The sequence below is a fragment of the Nanorana parkeri genome, unplaced genomic scaffold (genome assembly GCF_000935625.1).
Source record: "Nanorana parkeri isolate BGI_ZX_2015 unplaced genomic scaffold, ASM93562v1 scaffold250, whole genome shotgun sequence".
Lineage (NCBI taxonomy): Eukaryota > Metazoa > Chordata > Amphibia > Anura > Dicroglossidae > Nanorana > Nanorana parkeri.
This window is the reverse complement of record NW_017306518.1, coordinates 941420-959591: the sequence shown is the minus strand read 5'-3', so window position 1 is coordinate 959591 and position 18172 is coordinate 941420. Positions and strand designations below refer to the sequence as shown.

The window sequence follows — 18172 nt, the reverse complement described above, 5'->3', positions numbered from 1 at the left end:
CTCCCCCCCCCCCCCCCCCCCCCCCCAAACACTTTTTGGCTGATCAGCAGCCTTCCAGGGAGGGTCTTCTAGATACCTTGCCTTGTCCTGCTCTATAGGATATGCTTTCAGGGCTTTGGCTAAGATTCCTGTCCCTCTCTTCATAGCTGTTGATGCTCTGTAGTACCACAGCTGTGGTTGGTGTTAGGCAGGCTCCAGAGTATTTTTTGCAGGCCCAAGTGTCACCTAGTGTTAAAAAGGGTGTCTTGGTTTTATCCTCTATGTCCTCTTGGTGATTCCATCTCACCAGTTTGGGGCCTAATCTCAATTTTAGCCTATAGCCATGCCTACTGGACATACTCTTCCCTCTGTCCTTGACTTTGGAACTAAACACTTTCTCTACTGTATGTATAAAACTGTCCTGGATAGTTTTATGTTGGCTAATGTTTATCAGAATTAGCAGTGAATATGGTAAAGACAAAGATTGATCACATGATTCAGGTTCATTTGGAGTAATGTTCATACATAAAGTTAACGTAAGTAAATGAGGCTATGGGAGTCAGTTGTGACCAAACACTTGTGAAAATTCACATTACCGCAGCTATAGAGTTTTTAAACTCTGTAATATACTGTATACTGTGTAATGTATCATCTACAATAATTAATTACACTTTGCAATACTTCTAAATTATATAGTGAGAAAACTGGTTGGAGGTGTGACCCTTTTGTGCAGGGGTGTCCATATATTCTGAGGCATTTAATATGAGATGACCTCTATTCGTTGGGATACGTTCATTTATTTTGTGAGGCATTTGGCTTCTGGTAGAATGTTATTTCAGACCTCTTCCACATAGCTTAATATTTTAAGTGAAATGTCTAGTCACAAAAATGGTTCTACAAATTGTTTAACTGGAGACTGTATATGGTCCGATGGGCTGCAATCTGATGTCAGATATCATCTTTCCCAAAAAAAATAATGCAATTTTTAAGTGTAGGTTTGTGTGATATGACAGCTCTGTTTATCAGTGGACTGGTGGTCATAGTCCCTCAACGGTAACTAGTTGTGTCATTGCCGAAAACCTTCACAGAAATATGTACTTGGGAAGTTTCAGTTCTTTGCATTACCAGAACAAGTATGCGGATCTACATGCTTGCTCTGCGTCAGTGACTCAAACTATTAAAGCCCTTGGATCAGCATGAGAGGCAGCTAGCATTTTCAAGAGGGAGTCCGCAATAGCAGTCACATTTCTCTTAGTACAAATTTTCCTTTCATTCGAAGAATAGCTGATGGGGTTGATTTTCCTAAGATTCTCTGGTTATGTTGTCTACATTCAGACCCAAACTGCACCAGAAGTCATTGCTGAGCACAGTATGACGCCAGTCATTGTCAAATACATCCATGCTGAGATGCTTTCTTCAATGGGTTAGTAATGGAGCTACATGCTGACAGGCTCCTGTTTGAAAGTGGCAAGGCTTCAGATGCAGATGTTCAACCTCTGAGGCTACTGAAGAAACAGGAACATAAAATGAGCATACTACAGAACCTCAAGTGTCTTCATTCTTTGCCATAGTGAACGTAGAACAAAAGTGGAATATACTGTTAGCAGTAAGCACTGCAACTTTTACCTTGAGTGAGCTAATAGAGAAAACTGCACATTGACTTTGCACTAATGCATTGAGAGTATACACTGATCGGCCATAATGACCAATAAGTATAACGGATGAAGTGAATAATATTGATTATCTCATTACAATTGCAGCTGGGAGTGTGTGGGATAACTAGGCAACAAGTGAGCATTTTGACCCTGAAGTTGAAAGCGGAACAAAATGGGCAAGCGTAAGAATTTGAGTGACTTTGACAAGGGCCTAATTGTGATGGCTAGGCGACTGAGTAAGAACAACTCCAACATGGCAGCTCTTGTGGGATGTTCCCGGCCTGCAGTGGTGAGGACCTACCAAAAGTGGTCCAGTGAAGGGACAGAGACATGGGCGGACAAGCCTTACTGATGCATGTGGGGAGCAAAGGCTGGCCAATTTAGTCTGATTTAATAGAACTACTGTAGCTCAAATTGCTAATAAAGAAGTTAATGCTGGTTCCAGTAAAAGGGTGTCTGAACACCGTGCTTCACAATTTGTTGCATATGGGACTGTCACTGTGTAGCTACAGACTGGTCAGGGTGCCCATACTGACCCATGTCCGCCGCCAAAAGCGCCTACAGTGGGCAAAAGAGCATCAGAACTGGATCATAGAGCAATGGAAGAAGGTGGCTTGATAAATCAGAATCATTTTCTTTTACTTCATGTGGATGGGTGGGTGAGTGTTTTGCATACCTTGGGAAGAGATGGCAGCAGGATGCACTATGCAAAGAAAGGAAAAATGCAGTGGGATGTTTTGGGCAATGTTCTGCTGGTAAACCTTCAGTTCTGCCATTCATGTGTTACTTTAACACAAACCACCAACCTAAACATTGTAGCTGACTAAGTACAGCCCTACGTGGAAACTGTATTCCCTGATGGCAGTGGCCTCTTTCAGCAGGATAATGCACCCTGCTACACTGCAAAGATGGTTCAAGAAAGGTTTGAGGAACACTACAACAGCTTTGAGTGTTGACTTGCCACTCAAATTCTCCAGATCCCAATCCAATCAAGCATCTGTGGGATGTGCTGTAAAAAACAAGTTCAATTAATGGAGGCCCCACCTCGCAACTTACAAGACTTAATGGATCTGTTACTGACGGCTTGGTGGCAGATACCACAGCAGAGAGGTCTAGTGGAGGCCATGCCTCAACGGGTCAGTGCTGTTTTGGTGACAAAAGGGGGACTATGGGGTTCTATCTTTTTTTTATGAATGCATTCCTTAGGCTAAATAAGTAAATAATGTAATTTACTGTAATTAGCCAAAATGCACAGGAAGGCTGTAAAACCTTATTTTAGGTGGTGGGCGGGGCTAAGTGCCGCAATGAGAAGACATCCCGACGTATCTGACGGGATCCTCCCCACTGATGACTGACAGTGATTCTTGAGAGCTGCTGCGCGTCCACGAATATATGGACATGCGCAGCAGCTCTCTCCTTACCTGCACTACCCCGTGTGCCAGCTCCTTCCCCACTCTCTCTCTCTCTCTCTGCTGACAGATCGTGGATCGCTGATGACTGAGGGGAAGGAGCTCTCTCTCTCTCTCTTCAGCATTTACTACAAATCGGAAAGTCCATATATGGTAAATGTCACTGGAGATCCCTGCTGATCGGATCCGATCAGCAGGGATCTCCAGTGACATCATTTACCATATATGGGCTTTACGATTTGTAGTAAATGCTGAAGAGAGAGAGAGGGCTCCTTCCCCTCTCTCATCAGCGATCCCCAGTGAATTGAGGATGTCAGCGTCACACAGGGCATGCAGAGAGAGAGAGGGGAAGGAGCCTGCGTGCACGAGCTGACAAAACACAGCTGTGCACGATGAGAGGAAGCGCGGCCACAGCAATAATATCATTTGAAAAAAAAGCCGTTGGCGGGCTGGATCAAATGTTAACGCCCCCTAAAAGGAAAGGAGCTTGGAGCATGGCTGAAGACAGCCATTTAATACAGCTTTGAGGGTTTTTATCTGTGATGTGCTGCGAATTTAGAAAAAAAGAACGATGCTACTACAATCAAGGTAAGGGGTATTTTTATTTGCCCTTAAGTCATAGTTCTCCTTTAAGCAAGTGGTCATAATGTTATGGCTGTCTTTTGTGCTCCTTTGAGGAAGAAATTAGAATGTAATACCCTGCATATTTGGGTATGGGATCAAAGAAACAAATTCTTGTTCTTCACTCATATTTAGATATCATTTAGTTACAAGGTACTATCCAAAGACATGGCATGCAGTTGCCTAAACTAGCCGAGTTTGGTAAAAAAATAAATAAAAATAGATACATCAAATCATTCTGAGACTTAAAGTGACATTAAACCCTCAGATTTTTTTAACATAAACCAATACTGTAATGTGCGCCTTACTGTAATCCATGGTTGTTTCCCTTCTCTTTGCTGCTCTTCCTTTTAAATCTGTATCTGTTCTCATGCTGGGCAGAACTTCTGTTTTGCAGCTGACTGCCTTGTCTCAGGAATGGATACACGGTGTCTGTGTATAAGTTTGTATAGGCTTGTAACCTGAGCCAGCACTACAGGAAGAGGCCCTGAGCTGCACAGGGAAGTTCTCCCCAAGCATGAGAAGACATGAGGATTTAAAAGGAAGAGCAGCAAAGAGAAGGGAAACAACCATGGATTACAGTAAGGCACACATTACAGTATTGTTTTATGTTAAAAAATCTGAGGGTTTAATGTCACTTTAATATGCGTTGAAACTTAGTATTTTACATATACTGTACTTCTACTTTTAGTAAACGTTTAATACTTTCATTGTATGTGACTTCACACAAGAGCCCTACAGCAGGGGCGTCCCGAGGCTGGGTGACACCCGCAGCGGTTACAGAGTGTCACCCCGAGACAAGACGCCTCCGCGCATGCGCGTGACATCATCGCGCACGCACGGCGATCTTCTGATGCCTGCCGGCGGCCATCTTGGTGATGGACGTCGGCAGAGAGAGGAGGGGACAGCCACCCGGCGGGATAAGGTATGCCACCGGGTCCCCTCCTCTCTCCTGATACTGTTGGGCGTTCGGTCCATGACCGAGCGACCCGTCTTTTAAGAGGGGGGGTGACACCAAAATGACTGTCAGTCATTTTGGTGTCACCCCTCCAATGGTGACACCCAGGTGCGGGCCGCACCCCCCTTGTGACGCCACTGCCCTACAGCTGTAATAAAAGACATGTAGGAGAATTTATCAAAACTGGAGCAGCTGTGCATGACAACCAATCAGCATCTCTGTTTCATTTTCAAATCTTAAGTGAACAAACTGAAGAGAGAAGCTGATTGGTTGCCATGTACAGCTGCTTCAGTTTTGATCAATTCCCCCATGGTGCATTTGCTCTGACAAGAGATAAATGTCTATGACGTCAGGTGTACAGATCATATACAGGTCTGGCCAATCACAAGCCAAGCTGCCCTTCAATCTGTACCCCTAAAGTCACACTCCTTACCTGTACAGATGCAGTGCTGGAGGAAGGTACCACCATGTGCTCTTGTGTTGTATTGTAACTACAGTCAGTCTTTATGTTGTGAAGTGCTGCCCAAACTGTTGATGCTATACAAATGTATGTATAATCATAATACAATCCAGGCAGTAACCCGCTGATGTTACTAAGTATCCTACTGTAGGGTTTACCTATGTGTAATCCTGAGCCCTGTTAAAACAACTGCAAGTCTAGATGACGTAAACAATACTGGATACAGTACAACGAAAAAGCTGCTACCTTTGGGGTATGCGGGTTGAGTTCATACCACTTTATGCACCTTGAATGCTGTGTGGTTTAAGGTGCCCATACACTGTACGGTTATCGTACGAGAATTGCGGGAAATCCGGCGATCGTATGATAATCGCAAAGTGTATGGAAGGCGTCCGACCGTTTCCACTGTATGATCGCACGTCTTCCGTCGAACAAGCAGGCTGGAAAACCCGCCGAGAATCCTACGATTCTCGGTAGGTTAGTGGTGTGCTTGTTCGACAACTCCCGAACGGGCCGGTGTGCGCACGCGCACACTGCCCGTTCAGCATTGCATTCATCGGAAGCTCGCCCCTCAGCGGGGTGGGCTTGCGATCACAAGTACGATCTGCCTGTCCAAGATGGGCAGATCGTACGTTTTTTTTTAATACTTTACAACCCTTGCAAGACAAAAGTCTTGCAAGGGTTGTACAGTGTATGGGCACCTTTAGTTGGGTGTGTACATGATAAGAACAATACACTGTGCCGTGAACATTTGCCCATATACAGTAGTTTACATACCTTCTAATGGCCCCCAAACACTTAGGTCAGTGGGGTACATTGCAAAGAGAGCATACAGGTTCACTAAGAATAAATACCCAATGCTTAGTTTCAGGTAGGGAGAGCATGTGATTCACTCCCCTTCCTCCCATGTTACATGCACCGCACAAATGCTTGGTAGCTAAGACACCCTCTGCTGTCACAAGGGGCACTAATGAGTGCATGGTGTGACAACGTTTGACGCACCTAAGGCTTAAAAAGCCCACAAAATACTTGTGGAGCACGTTTCCTGTTGGGGGACAAAATGCACTGTAATCTGCCAAAAAGAAGCTCATGTACTTTTTCCAGCGACATGCATTTTACAGCTTGCGACAAAACGCTCAGGTGTGAGCAGGGGCCATAGGAATGATTGGGATTTCTTGTTTGTGCATTTTTATTGTGCGTCTTTATCACCTAGGTGTGACAAATCACCTAGGTGTGAATGAGGCCTAAAGATCTCTGAAAGTCTGCTATGTTACGGTTACCATCAGTCACTGTTTCCCAGGGGCAGTCATGTCTTAGGGGGTCTGTCTGGCCCAAGTGGCATATTCAGGGTATGGCACATGCCCTGGGCACCACTTGAAGGAGGGTGCTTTGCTCCGTGGGTCAGCAAAGGTGTGGCCCCATACACTTCCACAGGGCCACAGCAGCGTGTTTTCTCATGTTAAGCTAGACCAGGGGTGCCAATTAGGTTGATCGCGATCTGCCAGTTGTTCGCTAAGCTAACGCTGGTAGATCGCTAGTCAGCTCCCTACCACTTGCTAGTGCGACACTGAAGATGGGAAGGGGTGATCTGCCCCTCCCCGCCTGCAACATCCGACACATTCGTCCTGCTCCTCCACTCCCGGAGCATCGGACACTTCGGCCCGGCCCTCCCCTCCCAAAGTTTTGGACACCTGGGCCCACCCCTCTCCTTCTAATAGACTTGTGCGCCGTCAAAAAATTTGTTCTGTTTCGTTTCGGAATATCCGTTATTTCGTAATTCGTAACTGAACTCAATTCGGATTCGTACGAAATACGAATTTTCGTTAGTGGCGGTTATATTTTCGTAACTTTACGAACATTCGTTATGATGAAGTTAAAAAGCAAAATACCTTTGTTAATATTGGAGTGGTAGTTGTTTTTTTATCCGAAATACGAATTCCGTTAACGGATTCCGTATTTCGAACTTTAAAAAAAACTACCATCAACTCCAATATAAATGTACTTTGCTTTTTACCTTCAATATAACGAATGTTCGTAATGGAACGAAAATACGTCAACGGAATTTCGTATTTCCTGCCTGTGTGTGTAACTGTGTATTGTAATGCAACTGCATCAACAGCAGCGGATCCGTATCTCGGATTAAAAAAAAATCTTGTCATGCTGTTCAACCTCATTTACAGGGGTAATATTAGTTCCTGTTTCAAAGAAATTCGGATCCGAAATTCGTTAACGGAATTTCGTATTTCGGATATAATTCAGAAACTGCTATTCGGATTTCGGATGCTCCGAAATTCGGAATTTCAGGAAAATTCGTACGAATTTCGATTCGTAACGAAACGAATCGCACATGTCTACCTTCTAAAGCGTCGGACACCTTGGCCCACCCTTCCCCTCCTGAAGTGTTGGGACACATTTAGGCCTCCGTCACAATCCCGCGCCTATTGTACCATATGCAGCATATGCAAATACATGGCTCCATACACATAGCTGCGTATGGAGCCGTATATTTGAGTAGCGTAAAAACAGAATGGAACCGAGATGTGTCTGGGCAGCGGTTTTCTGCGTATTTTACGTGCATATACGTGTTTGCGCGCATGTACAGTTCATGAAAATTTCTATTACGAATGATGCATTCTGGGATTGCATATAGTGCACGCATATACATGTGTATATAAACGCAATATAAAATTTTGCTCTTGCGTTGTGTGAATGAGGCCTTAGGCCGCAGCACACTAGAACACATATGGCCTGCCTGAAGACTGTCAGACACAGCAGCACTAGCATGTGTGAAGAGCCAGATGAGGAGATAGCAGAGAGTTACTACTAGTAAGTGGTAACTTACCAAACTTGGAAGGGAAGAGAGTGATATGGTTTGGGATCTGCACACAGAAAGCGGTGAGAGGCTGCAGGAGTTGCTCATAGGGAGAACAGGTGGGGTTGGGTTCGTTATTGAGGTGTAATGGACATGGCCTGTGTGTGCTGGAGGGTGAATCTCTCTGGCTATGCATGCTCTCCACAGATACATTCACCACTGTTGACAAAATCCCGCCCCAAACAAGAAACTGCAATCTAGCTTTAAATTATTAGGTTTATTCAATAAGAGGTACATGCAGTAGTCCCAGTAACCATTTTAATGTGTGTGATTTTAAAATACTGGTGTTTTTTCCGTTGCTAGATCTCCTTGAGCACATTTGAAAATTAGATCTTAACACAGAAAATTGTGGGGCACCCCTGAGTTACACAGTAGACTGTAACGCACCTTCAATGCGTTTTTTTTTTTGCAATGTACTGCAAAGCACAAAAAAGTAAAAGCTGGAGCCATCATTGGTGTCAGTGGACACAATAAAAGCCCCAGCACTGGTGTCAGTGACCACAATAATAACCACTAACATTGGTGTCAGGGCCCGTTCACACCAGTTGCAGTGCGCTCCGGCCCGATTCTGGCCAGAACGCACTGCCTCGCATTGCGGCCGGCTCAATTTTTTTTAGTGGAACGGGAGGGGGCGTGGCAGGCCATTTAAGTGAATGGCACCATAGCCACACCCTCCGGCCAAGCACCGATCAAAAAGCTGCAAGCACCCCAGCTCTGCATAGTCCACAGGTACCAAACAGGTGGTGAACCCAGCCCACACACAGAAGGCCGCACATAAAACGCAGATCAGCGCACATTAACATGCATGCTGTGGCGTGACTAATCTCTGAAGGTCTGTGTATGGTCATAGGCAGCGTGCTGTCAGCCTGAGCCTACTGCATTCCACGTGGACAGTCCGTGACAACTGTCACACCCTCTTCCTAGTGTCCCCACTCATGTCTGCACTCTTTACACGTAGGACACAAGCAATACAACACAGGTATCACACAGCAACATCTCCTATCACATACGTCATCTAGCCGTGCTGCTCACATAAACTCCGCCCCATAACCCAGCCTCACCAATTAAAGTAATCCCTTCCTACAGCCTTGCCTCCGACTTCTAATTAGTACTCTGCAATCACGTGGTAGTCAAGCGACTCCTCCAGGTCCTATCATGTGACCTTTGTTGTGACGGAGATTATTTTGAATGTGGCGCTTTTGGTTCCATGGCGTCTGTTCTGGTGAGATATTGTGTTAGTCGCCACTCAGTCCTGATATGGCGATATACGCCTGGTCTTCCTGGTAAAATCTGTACTGTACTGATGATTCGCATTACTTTGCATAGCCCAGACAATGTACCGGGTTACTGAGCTTGTACAGGACTGCTATTGAGGATGTACAGGAGGGGAGGGGAGGGGCGGTTCCTGTCTGTCAGTGCTAAACGCATGTGTTCAGTATTCAGAAGTTACTTTGAGCTTGCTTGGCAGTCCGTGTTAAAGGTTCGGAGGATAGAGCGGTCTCTGCAGTCTCATTACATGCAATTTGTGTTCAAATGGTATCTAGCATTTTTAAACAGCCCCGATGCTGGCGACGTACACTGTACGTCGTCAGTCACGAAGGGGTTAAAGTGACTCTCACTTAAGAGCCTGACTGTAAAGAAAAGGTTCAATATTGACCTAACTCACTGCCTGTGTGTAGCTCGCAAAGCTTTGCTTGCTAAAGGATCTTCATCTGACATTTCCAGGAGTGTTTAGATCCTGGACCCCCAACTGCACTCTGGTTCCTTCCGCAGCCATTATGTCACTACAGGACACTGTAAGAGCCTCTGTTGATGGGCTTTTGTTCACTTCAAGTGGGTTGTGTGTTCCCATGACACTCCAAAACCCACTTGAAGCAGACCAAAAGGACAATCACAGTTTAAATGTACTTGTCATTGAATTCGGAATGATCTCGGAAGCTTCTTCTACCATTGCCCAAGGCCCATCAACAAAATCCCTCATGATGAAGTGGAAGGAACCACCACAACCAGGCATTGTACACACCAGAAATGACAGATGCAGAAGACTCTTCTCTATTCACATCAGCGAAGCTTGGCGACAGAATAGGCAAGTATTAAATCTTTTCTTTACGGGGGACCTCCTGTGCAGCCAATCTGTGCCTCTGAATTACAGCTGACCTTGTTTCAAAATGCAAAGTCCGCTTAGAGGTTAATCCTCACCTAACCCCCCTCCCCCAAGTGTAAAAATGTCACTTTAAAAAAAAACACTTATTAGGAGAAAGGATACCAATATATACTTGCCTTATGTGCAGGCTTACGTCCGTGGTGCCTAATGCGGGTGACATCATGGGCCTTTCAGTGAGATCCTCAGAATGTTGAGGATTCTAGATCTCACAAGATGACACTCTTAAACTGGCTGTACACTGTTTTTTCTTATTCAGCCTCAAGGGATTCTTGATTCCACCATCCACGCTATGTACCACTGTCCAAATAACAGCAAAGGGACTGCAACTGATTGGTCGAGAATTTATGGACCAGCTCCTTCAACAAGTGGATTACAAACTTAATTTAAAAGAGAACTATGGGGTAAGGGTTTTTCCCCATAGTTCTCTTTAGGGTCACGGGAGGACACAAACTAGCGTCCTCCCGACACCCAAGGCTCAGTATACCGCGAGCTACAGCTTGCGTTACACTGAGACCGCCGCAGCCGGGACGGATCCCGACATTACTGTCGAGATCCACCCAGCTGGGTGATTGACAGCTGGCTCTGCCTATCTAGAGGAGGAGCCAGTTGTACCCTCCCCCGTTCCTTCATCCAATCAGTGCTGGAGGATCGGAGAGGGGAATCACTGCGGGGAGCAGTGACTGGAAGTGAGACGATTGAGAAGTGAGCATGTCGGCTGCATGTTTCTGCTCACTTCCCAATCAATAGAGCCGACCTGTTACAGCTTCTTTGTCACAGGTCAGCTCTATAAGGATGAGTGTAAATCACTCCCCTCATAGTTCTCTTTTAACTTTTGCTGGATGGGACTGGGCTGGTGCTGCTTGCTTGCCCACATCTGTAAGATTTGGACTTTGGGACGCGCAAATAAACAGTGTCCATGCAGAAGAATTGAAAGTACAATGACAGCATGAGAAGTAATGTGTTCATCTTAAAATGACAACTAATTTCCTTATAGTTACAAAACTTTTGTAGACACTGTCACTTTGCCTTGCACGGACAAGGTGTCACTGTCTTTCATTTAGCCAATGTTACGGTGACCACTGTCTAAAACAGGAATTCCCCTCACTTTTGTAAGATTTTCTCTCATTTCCCGTTGCGTCTCTGGGACAGGAAGTGAAAGGAAATCTCCATAGCAGGACACAAACTGCAAAGAACAACCTGGTAGGAGAATTTTTTAACCCCTCCCGACTCTATCCAAAACAAAAATAGATAAACCAGTGAATGTGACATTTACCAAACCTTTAATGCAGGTGAATCCATCACTGTCGTTTAACACATATGCGCCAGAAACACCTGCAGCAAATGTTTGGTAAATCTCACATTCGATGCTTCAGAAAGATAACCCTTAAGTGTGTATATATTAGCAACCTTTTTCTGTCTCAAATTGAATGTGTGTAGAGGCATATTCATACATTTTAAAATATTAGTATTATAGTGCACTGATCCTAATGTTGTTTTTTTTTGTTTTTTTTAACCAGGAAGATCCAGCACTGCAGCATCATTTCAGAGGACATAAAGATGCTGTCACGTCCATCAACTTTAGTCCAGACAACAAACAACTTGGTACTGTACAAGTACATTACTTTAGATGCAGATCAGATAATTCCCTGGCAGTAGTCTGCAAATGTAAATGATTAATATGGTAAAAGTGTGTTTTAAACCACAATTATATAGACAAAGTAAGGCATGATGGAAACCTAGGAGCTGATTGATAAATCTCCCACCCAGTGTATAGCTGGGCGAATGGCACTACTGACACTAGATGGCGTCGAGCAGTATAGGAAATGCTTATGTTCCTCGGCTCCATCTAGTGGCGGTTGTGCAGTGCAAACGAAAATTCACCCAACTAATTCAGGCCCATAGTGCCAGTCGTGTGAGCTGTGATAGTGGGGTTGATTTACTACAGGCAAATAGGCTGCTCACATTGTAAGGGAGTTTGCCTTTTGCTTGGTGAATGTGGTGGAATTTTACTTTGCAAATACCCAATCATGTGCAAGGAAAAGAAAAAAAACTACTTTTGCTTGCACATGATTGGGTGATGGAAGTCAGCAGAGCTTCCCCATAATTCACTTAATTAAAGCTGGCCATACACCTATAGATTATCTGCAGATTTGCAATGGTCAGATGCTAAACTGTGTGGATGGAGGAATCTCCCACTGGGCCAAGCTTTCGTATCTTGCTAGTCGGCCCCACTGGCTCTCAAAATACCTGAACAATCTGATTGGATGTAGGCATTGTTCAGGTGATTTGAGAGCCAGCGGGGCCGACTAACAAGACAGGTCTTTAAGGCTCAGTGACTAGATGAATTAAATAAACTATTTTGTTTAAATATGAGACAGAAGTTCTACAGACATCACAGACCTTAAAGGCCCATTCACCTAGATCACTGGTAGGTTCCCGGGGCTGAAAAAGCAGGTGCCTCGATGTGCCAAATCTGTATTGCCGCTGTATAGTCAAGTCGGAACACCTTCATGAGACCTTAGAGTAGAGGTGCTATTTTAACAAGCTCTGACCTTTGGCAGAATAGTTCTGCAGGTGGCACCCTGAGGTATGCTAATACTTGCTTCTCCTCCCATGTAGCTGTCCTGGAAGATAATTGGGGAAATACCCAGTTTGACTTACCGTAATGATATATCTAGGACAGCGTTCTTAATTCCTACCCTTCATCCAATTCTTCTCCGACTTGGTTGTTTGGTCAGATGTTTATTTCTCTATTCCCTCCTGGTGGTAGTCTACTTTAAACTTGCTGTAAAAGGTGGAATCATCTCTTGCGTAGCTGTCCTCGAAGAATCCTAGAAATACAAGTAAATCAAACTGAGAGTATTTTTTTTATAAAGCATTCAGCTTCCTATTGTGTTTTTTTTTGTTTGGGGAGATGTGGGGGTGGTAGTGATTGTTCTTCATCTCACGTGCTTTAAATAATTACACAAAAAACTTTTTGTGTCTCTAATATATTTTAACTTACTTGCAGCAACATCTGCAGCAGATACATTTGTTATGATCTGGAACTTCAAGCCTCAATCACGTGCCTACAGGTTTATTGGACACAAGGAAGCAGTGCTGAGTGTGCAGTTTTTTCGATAGATAGATCTATCTATATCAATGTTTTCATCAACTGTATTCATGCCTGTGTGGAAGTATTTATGATTATGAGGGAACCCATAAGGACCTTCTTCTTTCAGTATACTTCTGAATATATTTTTCTTAAAGCTGATGTTGCGGGGGTGGGGGGAAGGAATACAGCATCAAGCACATTAGCTCCCAACCTAGTAAGACCCCTGGTAGAGACACTGCCGGATAGTCGGGATCTTCCGTACCAAGGACTTATTTGTCATTATTCTTCACATTGTTGGCTTTAACGACAAGGCTGTTCTGAGGGGCAGGGGCATCTCTGAGTCTGTGATTGCTACAATGATAAAATCTGTGAAATCTGCTTCTTGCAAGGTCTATCATTGAACATGGAAGTTATACTTCTATTGGTATGAGTTTTGGGGCTTCCACCCCAAGAGTTTCTTCGTGGGACAAATCCTTTCCTTCCTGAAGGTGGGTCTGGACCAGTTTCTGAATCTTGGCACTATCAAGGGTTAGGTTTCTGCCTTTTTTTTTTTAATTCTGTTTCCCCGGATTCTTGGTCCACCATCTCTTGGTGGGTCAGGCAGACTATCATCCAAGCTTATGATCTCAAGGATTGGGCTTCATGCTTTACTGTCAAGTCATGCTCTACTAGATCTATGAGTGCTCTTTAGCCTTTTCGGCATCAATCAACTGTTTCCCATATTAGCAAAAGCTGCCACCTGGTCTACTGTTCTCATGTTCTCTATGTTCTACCCAGTAGTCCTTGAGGCCTCATCTGATGCTAGCTTTGGATGTAAGGTACTTCTAGTGGCTCTTTCAGCTGCAGGCAGTTCACATGTCTTCTGTTACTTTATTCGAGTCTCTTGGGCTCAATTAAATCATGACGCTCAAATTTTAACATATGCAAGGATTCCGTGCGTTTGTGGCTATTACTATAGCTGGAATACACCCTAGTGTGAACAATGAACATTGGAATGCATTTTTTAATTATGTTTACCACTCATGTGTGAATGGAGACTGATCGAGGCTTGGAAGGGTTACCTGGGGCTTGCCTACAGTTTTTGTTTGTCACTGTCCTGTCCTCTCCTCCTGAAGGTAGCAGTATAGCTCAAAGGTAAAAGACTGTGTCCCTTTTTTATTTTTTACTATTTTTAAAATCTTACCTGCAGAGTCCCTTTTTCACTTTCAACGTGCCTTCGAACTTACTTGCGAATTTAACTACTACAGAAGAGTAATTTCTCTAGTACAGCCCCCTTTTTCTTGCACATCATAGCCTTCTATTCTGGGAGAGTTGAATTACTGTCTGCTGGTCAAACATTTCGCCCCTCACATTCACTTCATAACCTTTTCACATCCAAAATGGCATCACTCAGCAGCAGTTTGAGTGCTTTTAGATGTCTACACAAGGTGGCCTTTTACAGGTATATAACATGCCTAAAATACATAAAATTTTCCTATATTCTTATTGAAAAATTATTGTTCAAATGAATGGTCTGGTAATTGGGTCTCTTTTTAAGTTAAAGACCACCAGGCAACTAGCATTTTCAAAAGTGAAGCCTCCATATTTCTGTCTCATGATAAAATCGTTTACTGTATAGGCCTGTCCCTTTTATTATAGATCTTGTCATAATGCCTCTGTTTACCCTGATCAACTCGCGGGCAGAACAAAAAAAATAGACCCGATTCCTCCATCAACACTAACTGCAGGTCGATCAAGGAATTTATTCTGACAGGCGCCGCCGGGCCGTGTCAGAATACCCGACCAAGCAAAACAAACGACAAACGCACTCAACAATTTGTTACCAGTTATACAGTAAGGTGCACACGAAATGGGCTTTAAACAGAAAATGGTAGAAAGGCATCATGGCACACTCACAAAACCAGCATGTAAAACAACTTGTCTCACCACTAAGGATAAAAACAGAGGTTTGGATACACGTCTTCTGCAGAGGATGTGAAAGCTGCACTGCCGCGCCATGGCACCCAAATGCACCCAATTTGAAATCTTCTGCCCCCATGTGCTCCAAGATGTAGACTCTCATAGTTTAGAGTTAGGACTATAGTTAAGCACTATAAGAGGTGCCTTGGCGCGGCAGTGCGGCTTTCACATCCTCTGCAGAAGACGTGTATCCAAACCTCTGTTATTATCCTTAGTGGTGAGACCAAGTTGTTTTACATGCTGGTTTGTGAGTGTGCCATGATGCCTTTCTACTGTTTTAGAATACCCGAACAGAGACAGCAGCTCATTGGCTGCAGGCTCTGATCAATTGAAGATTTTCCGACCGGGTCCTTCAATCAGCTGATCGAGGGATGCCGATCGAAAGGGTGCAGACAGCGGCACTCACCGCTGCAAATTTTGTCTGGTTCCTCAAAAACCGGCCGACATTCTCAGTTCAAGTCCATCTTGAGCATCGTGTGGTCTTCCTTACTGCAAAAAAGGGTGCTGGATGGTGCCAGGACCAGGAAGTGTATAGGGCACCACTAGCAGGACTGGGGTAGCAGATATTTACTACCTTACCTCTCACTTCTGATGTAAGACATTTTAATGGTCTGTCCGTTACACCAAACCCTCTTATTTCATGTTTTACATATTTGTCCCTGTGATGTATTTTTAGCTTTTAACAGTTATCTGTTCAGTGCCAGCTGAATTATTCAGATGTGTCTAGTTTTGTGCCAGTACAAAGACATACACTGTGCAGATGTTAAAGTGCACTTCAAACGGCATTCATACTGCTAACTAATGGCTTGTTTTACACAGTACCTATGGGAAGCTAGTTTCAGAACACAATGTGCTGGAAGGTGTTCTGGGAATCCGTCCAAAATGTACATTTAGGTTTATTTACAGTTTTATAGATGTCCCTTAGAGAGAATTGCCATTGCACGCTTAGCAGTAAATTGAAATTTAGAAACAACTGAAATCCAACATGACTTGCAGATGCTTGTGTATAAATGGAGTTGTAAAAAATAATTTGTACATTTGAACCTATTAAAGGAGAGTTTCATTTTATTGGTATATAATTATATTTGAATATCTGAATTGATTTGCTTTTCTTGTATTCAGCAAAGGTGAATCGACCATATTTAAGGCCCATACAGCCTGTGTGCGAAGCGTTGACTTCTCAAGTGATGGTCAAACCATAATTACTGCATCTGATGACAAGTCAATCAAAGCGTGGAATGTACATCACCAGCGTTTCCTTTTCTCGCTTAGCCAGCATACGAACTGGGTGAGATGTGCCAAGTACGTATTGTACAATGTTTACATGTTTTGTTTTGCGTTCATTAAACAGAAACGTTGATTTAAGTTAGTCTATAGAGGTTATCACTTAAACTCCAAAATGTAAAACAAAGTTACTAAGATGTATCTTGCCTTTACTGGCCCTTGCGCATTTCATACTGCAGTAGTCTCACAAAGAGGTAGGTGGCACCAGTAACAGCACTACTTTTTCAAATATGTTGTAGTTCAGGGCTCAAAATTTCAAGTCCTGAGCTACTAGTCAGGCCTTAAGAGTCACTAGCCACCAGTTGCCCCACTTAACCCTTAAGGCCGTGACACACTGCACGCGAAGCCGTGCAGAGCGAAGCAAAGCTATCCGGCACGGAGGTTTGCGTGCAGTGTGTGAGCTGAGTGCAGTCAGATGATTGACTGCACCTTCAGCCAATCGGCTCGTGCTTAACAACCGGCCAGACGTCGCATCCTGTTGCGCTAGTTTATTCACGCGAGCTGATTGGCTGAAGTTGAAATTGTTCATCTTGGCATGCTCAGCTCCGCGAGCTCTCGCCAGCTGAGGTGCCCAGGAGAAAATGACATGACACACTGCTCGCAAAGGCAGCTCGCCACCACTCTGCGCTGCTTTGCGTGCAGTGTGTCACGACCTTAACCCTGCCCCGGCCTTAACTCCGCCCCTAAACACACCCTCTTAAATAATCTTATGATCATTCTTATCTTATGATCGTTACCGCTTGTAAACGGCAGATTAGGGATTCCTGCTGCAGGAAAACGCAAGTTCCTGACACAGGAATCTCTAATGACACCGGAAATATACTGTAGGTGTGAATGGGGCCTAATATACACATACACTAAAGGTGTCCATACACCTGCCGATTATCGTACGATAGTTGTGGGTGATCCCGCGATCATACGATAATCGGTAGGTGTATGGGCAGCGTGCGACCGCTTCTACTGTAAGGTCGTACGACTTTCGTCTTCCAAGCACGCTGCAAAAAATGCAGAAAATCGTACGATTTTTGGCGGGTTGGTGGCGTGGTCGGAAGACGAATGGCGCACGGGCCGGTGTGCGCAAGCTGCCCGCTCAGCACTGCAATCATAGGAAGCAGGGCGGGCTTGCGATGATCGCACGTACGATCTGCCTGTTGTTCCTTTCTTTCGGCCGGAGCTCAGAACTGTCGGAGCTCCGGCCGAAGGAAGCCGGAGCTGGTCTGCATCCGACACAGATGCAGACCGTGGAGCTGCTCCCGCAAGTCAAGTACGCGGTCTGCGACCATTTTCCTGACATGTCAGCTAGCTGTGGGCCATATAGTACCGGCTCACGGGCCGGAGTTGGCCTGCGGACCGGTACTTGGAGACCCAAATTTCCACTCGCCCTCATCTTATTTTTACTCGCCAAATGCGAGCAGGCGAGTGGAAATTTTGAGCCCTGTTGTAGTTTTTGTTATGTCTCCACCCAATTGATGTAAGCTATTTTTTAGTTTCTATATGATATTGACATCTGTATGGTACTATGAGAATGTTTCGGTTTTACACTGAAAAGCTCACTTTGCTCTAAGCTTTAATAACAATTAACTTGTATCAGGAGAGTCCGCAGACTCTGCTAAACAATGACTGGGATTAATGGCTGGCTGGCACCGCTAAATATGTGCCTTCCTTCAGTGCTGCTAGCCCCCAAGCCCTGTGTGTTCTCCACCAGCTGCCACTATCC

The 18172-nt window shown here is 44.5% G+C and overlaps 1 protein-coding gene across 1 annotated transcript in view; it reads left to right on the top strand.

Moving 5' to 3' along the window:
• The first annotated feature begins 9143 nt into the window (after positions 1-9143).
• Positions 9144-18172, top strand: part of POC1B (POC1 centriolar protein B) — a 69177-nt gene continuing 60148 nt past the window's right edge. The window contains exons 1-4 of the mRNA XM_018556723.1: positions 9144-9176; positions 11636-11720; positions 13129-13228; positions 16294-16473. Of these exons, the coding sequence (XP_018412225.1) occupies positions 9162-9176; positions 11636-11720; positions 13129-13228; positions 16294-16473 (380 nt within the window). The 5' untranslated portion in view covers positions 9144-9161. The remainder of the gene's footprint in view (positions 9177-11635; positions 11721-13128; positions 13229-16293; positions 16474-18172) is intronic.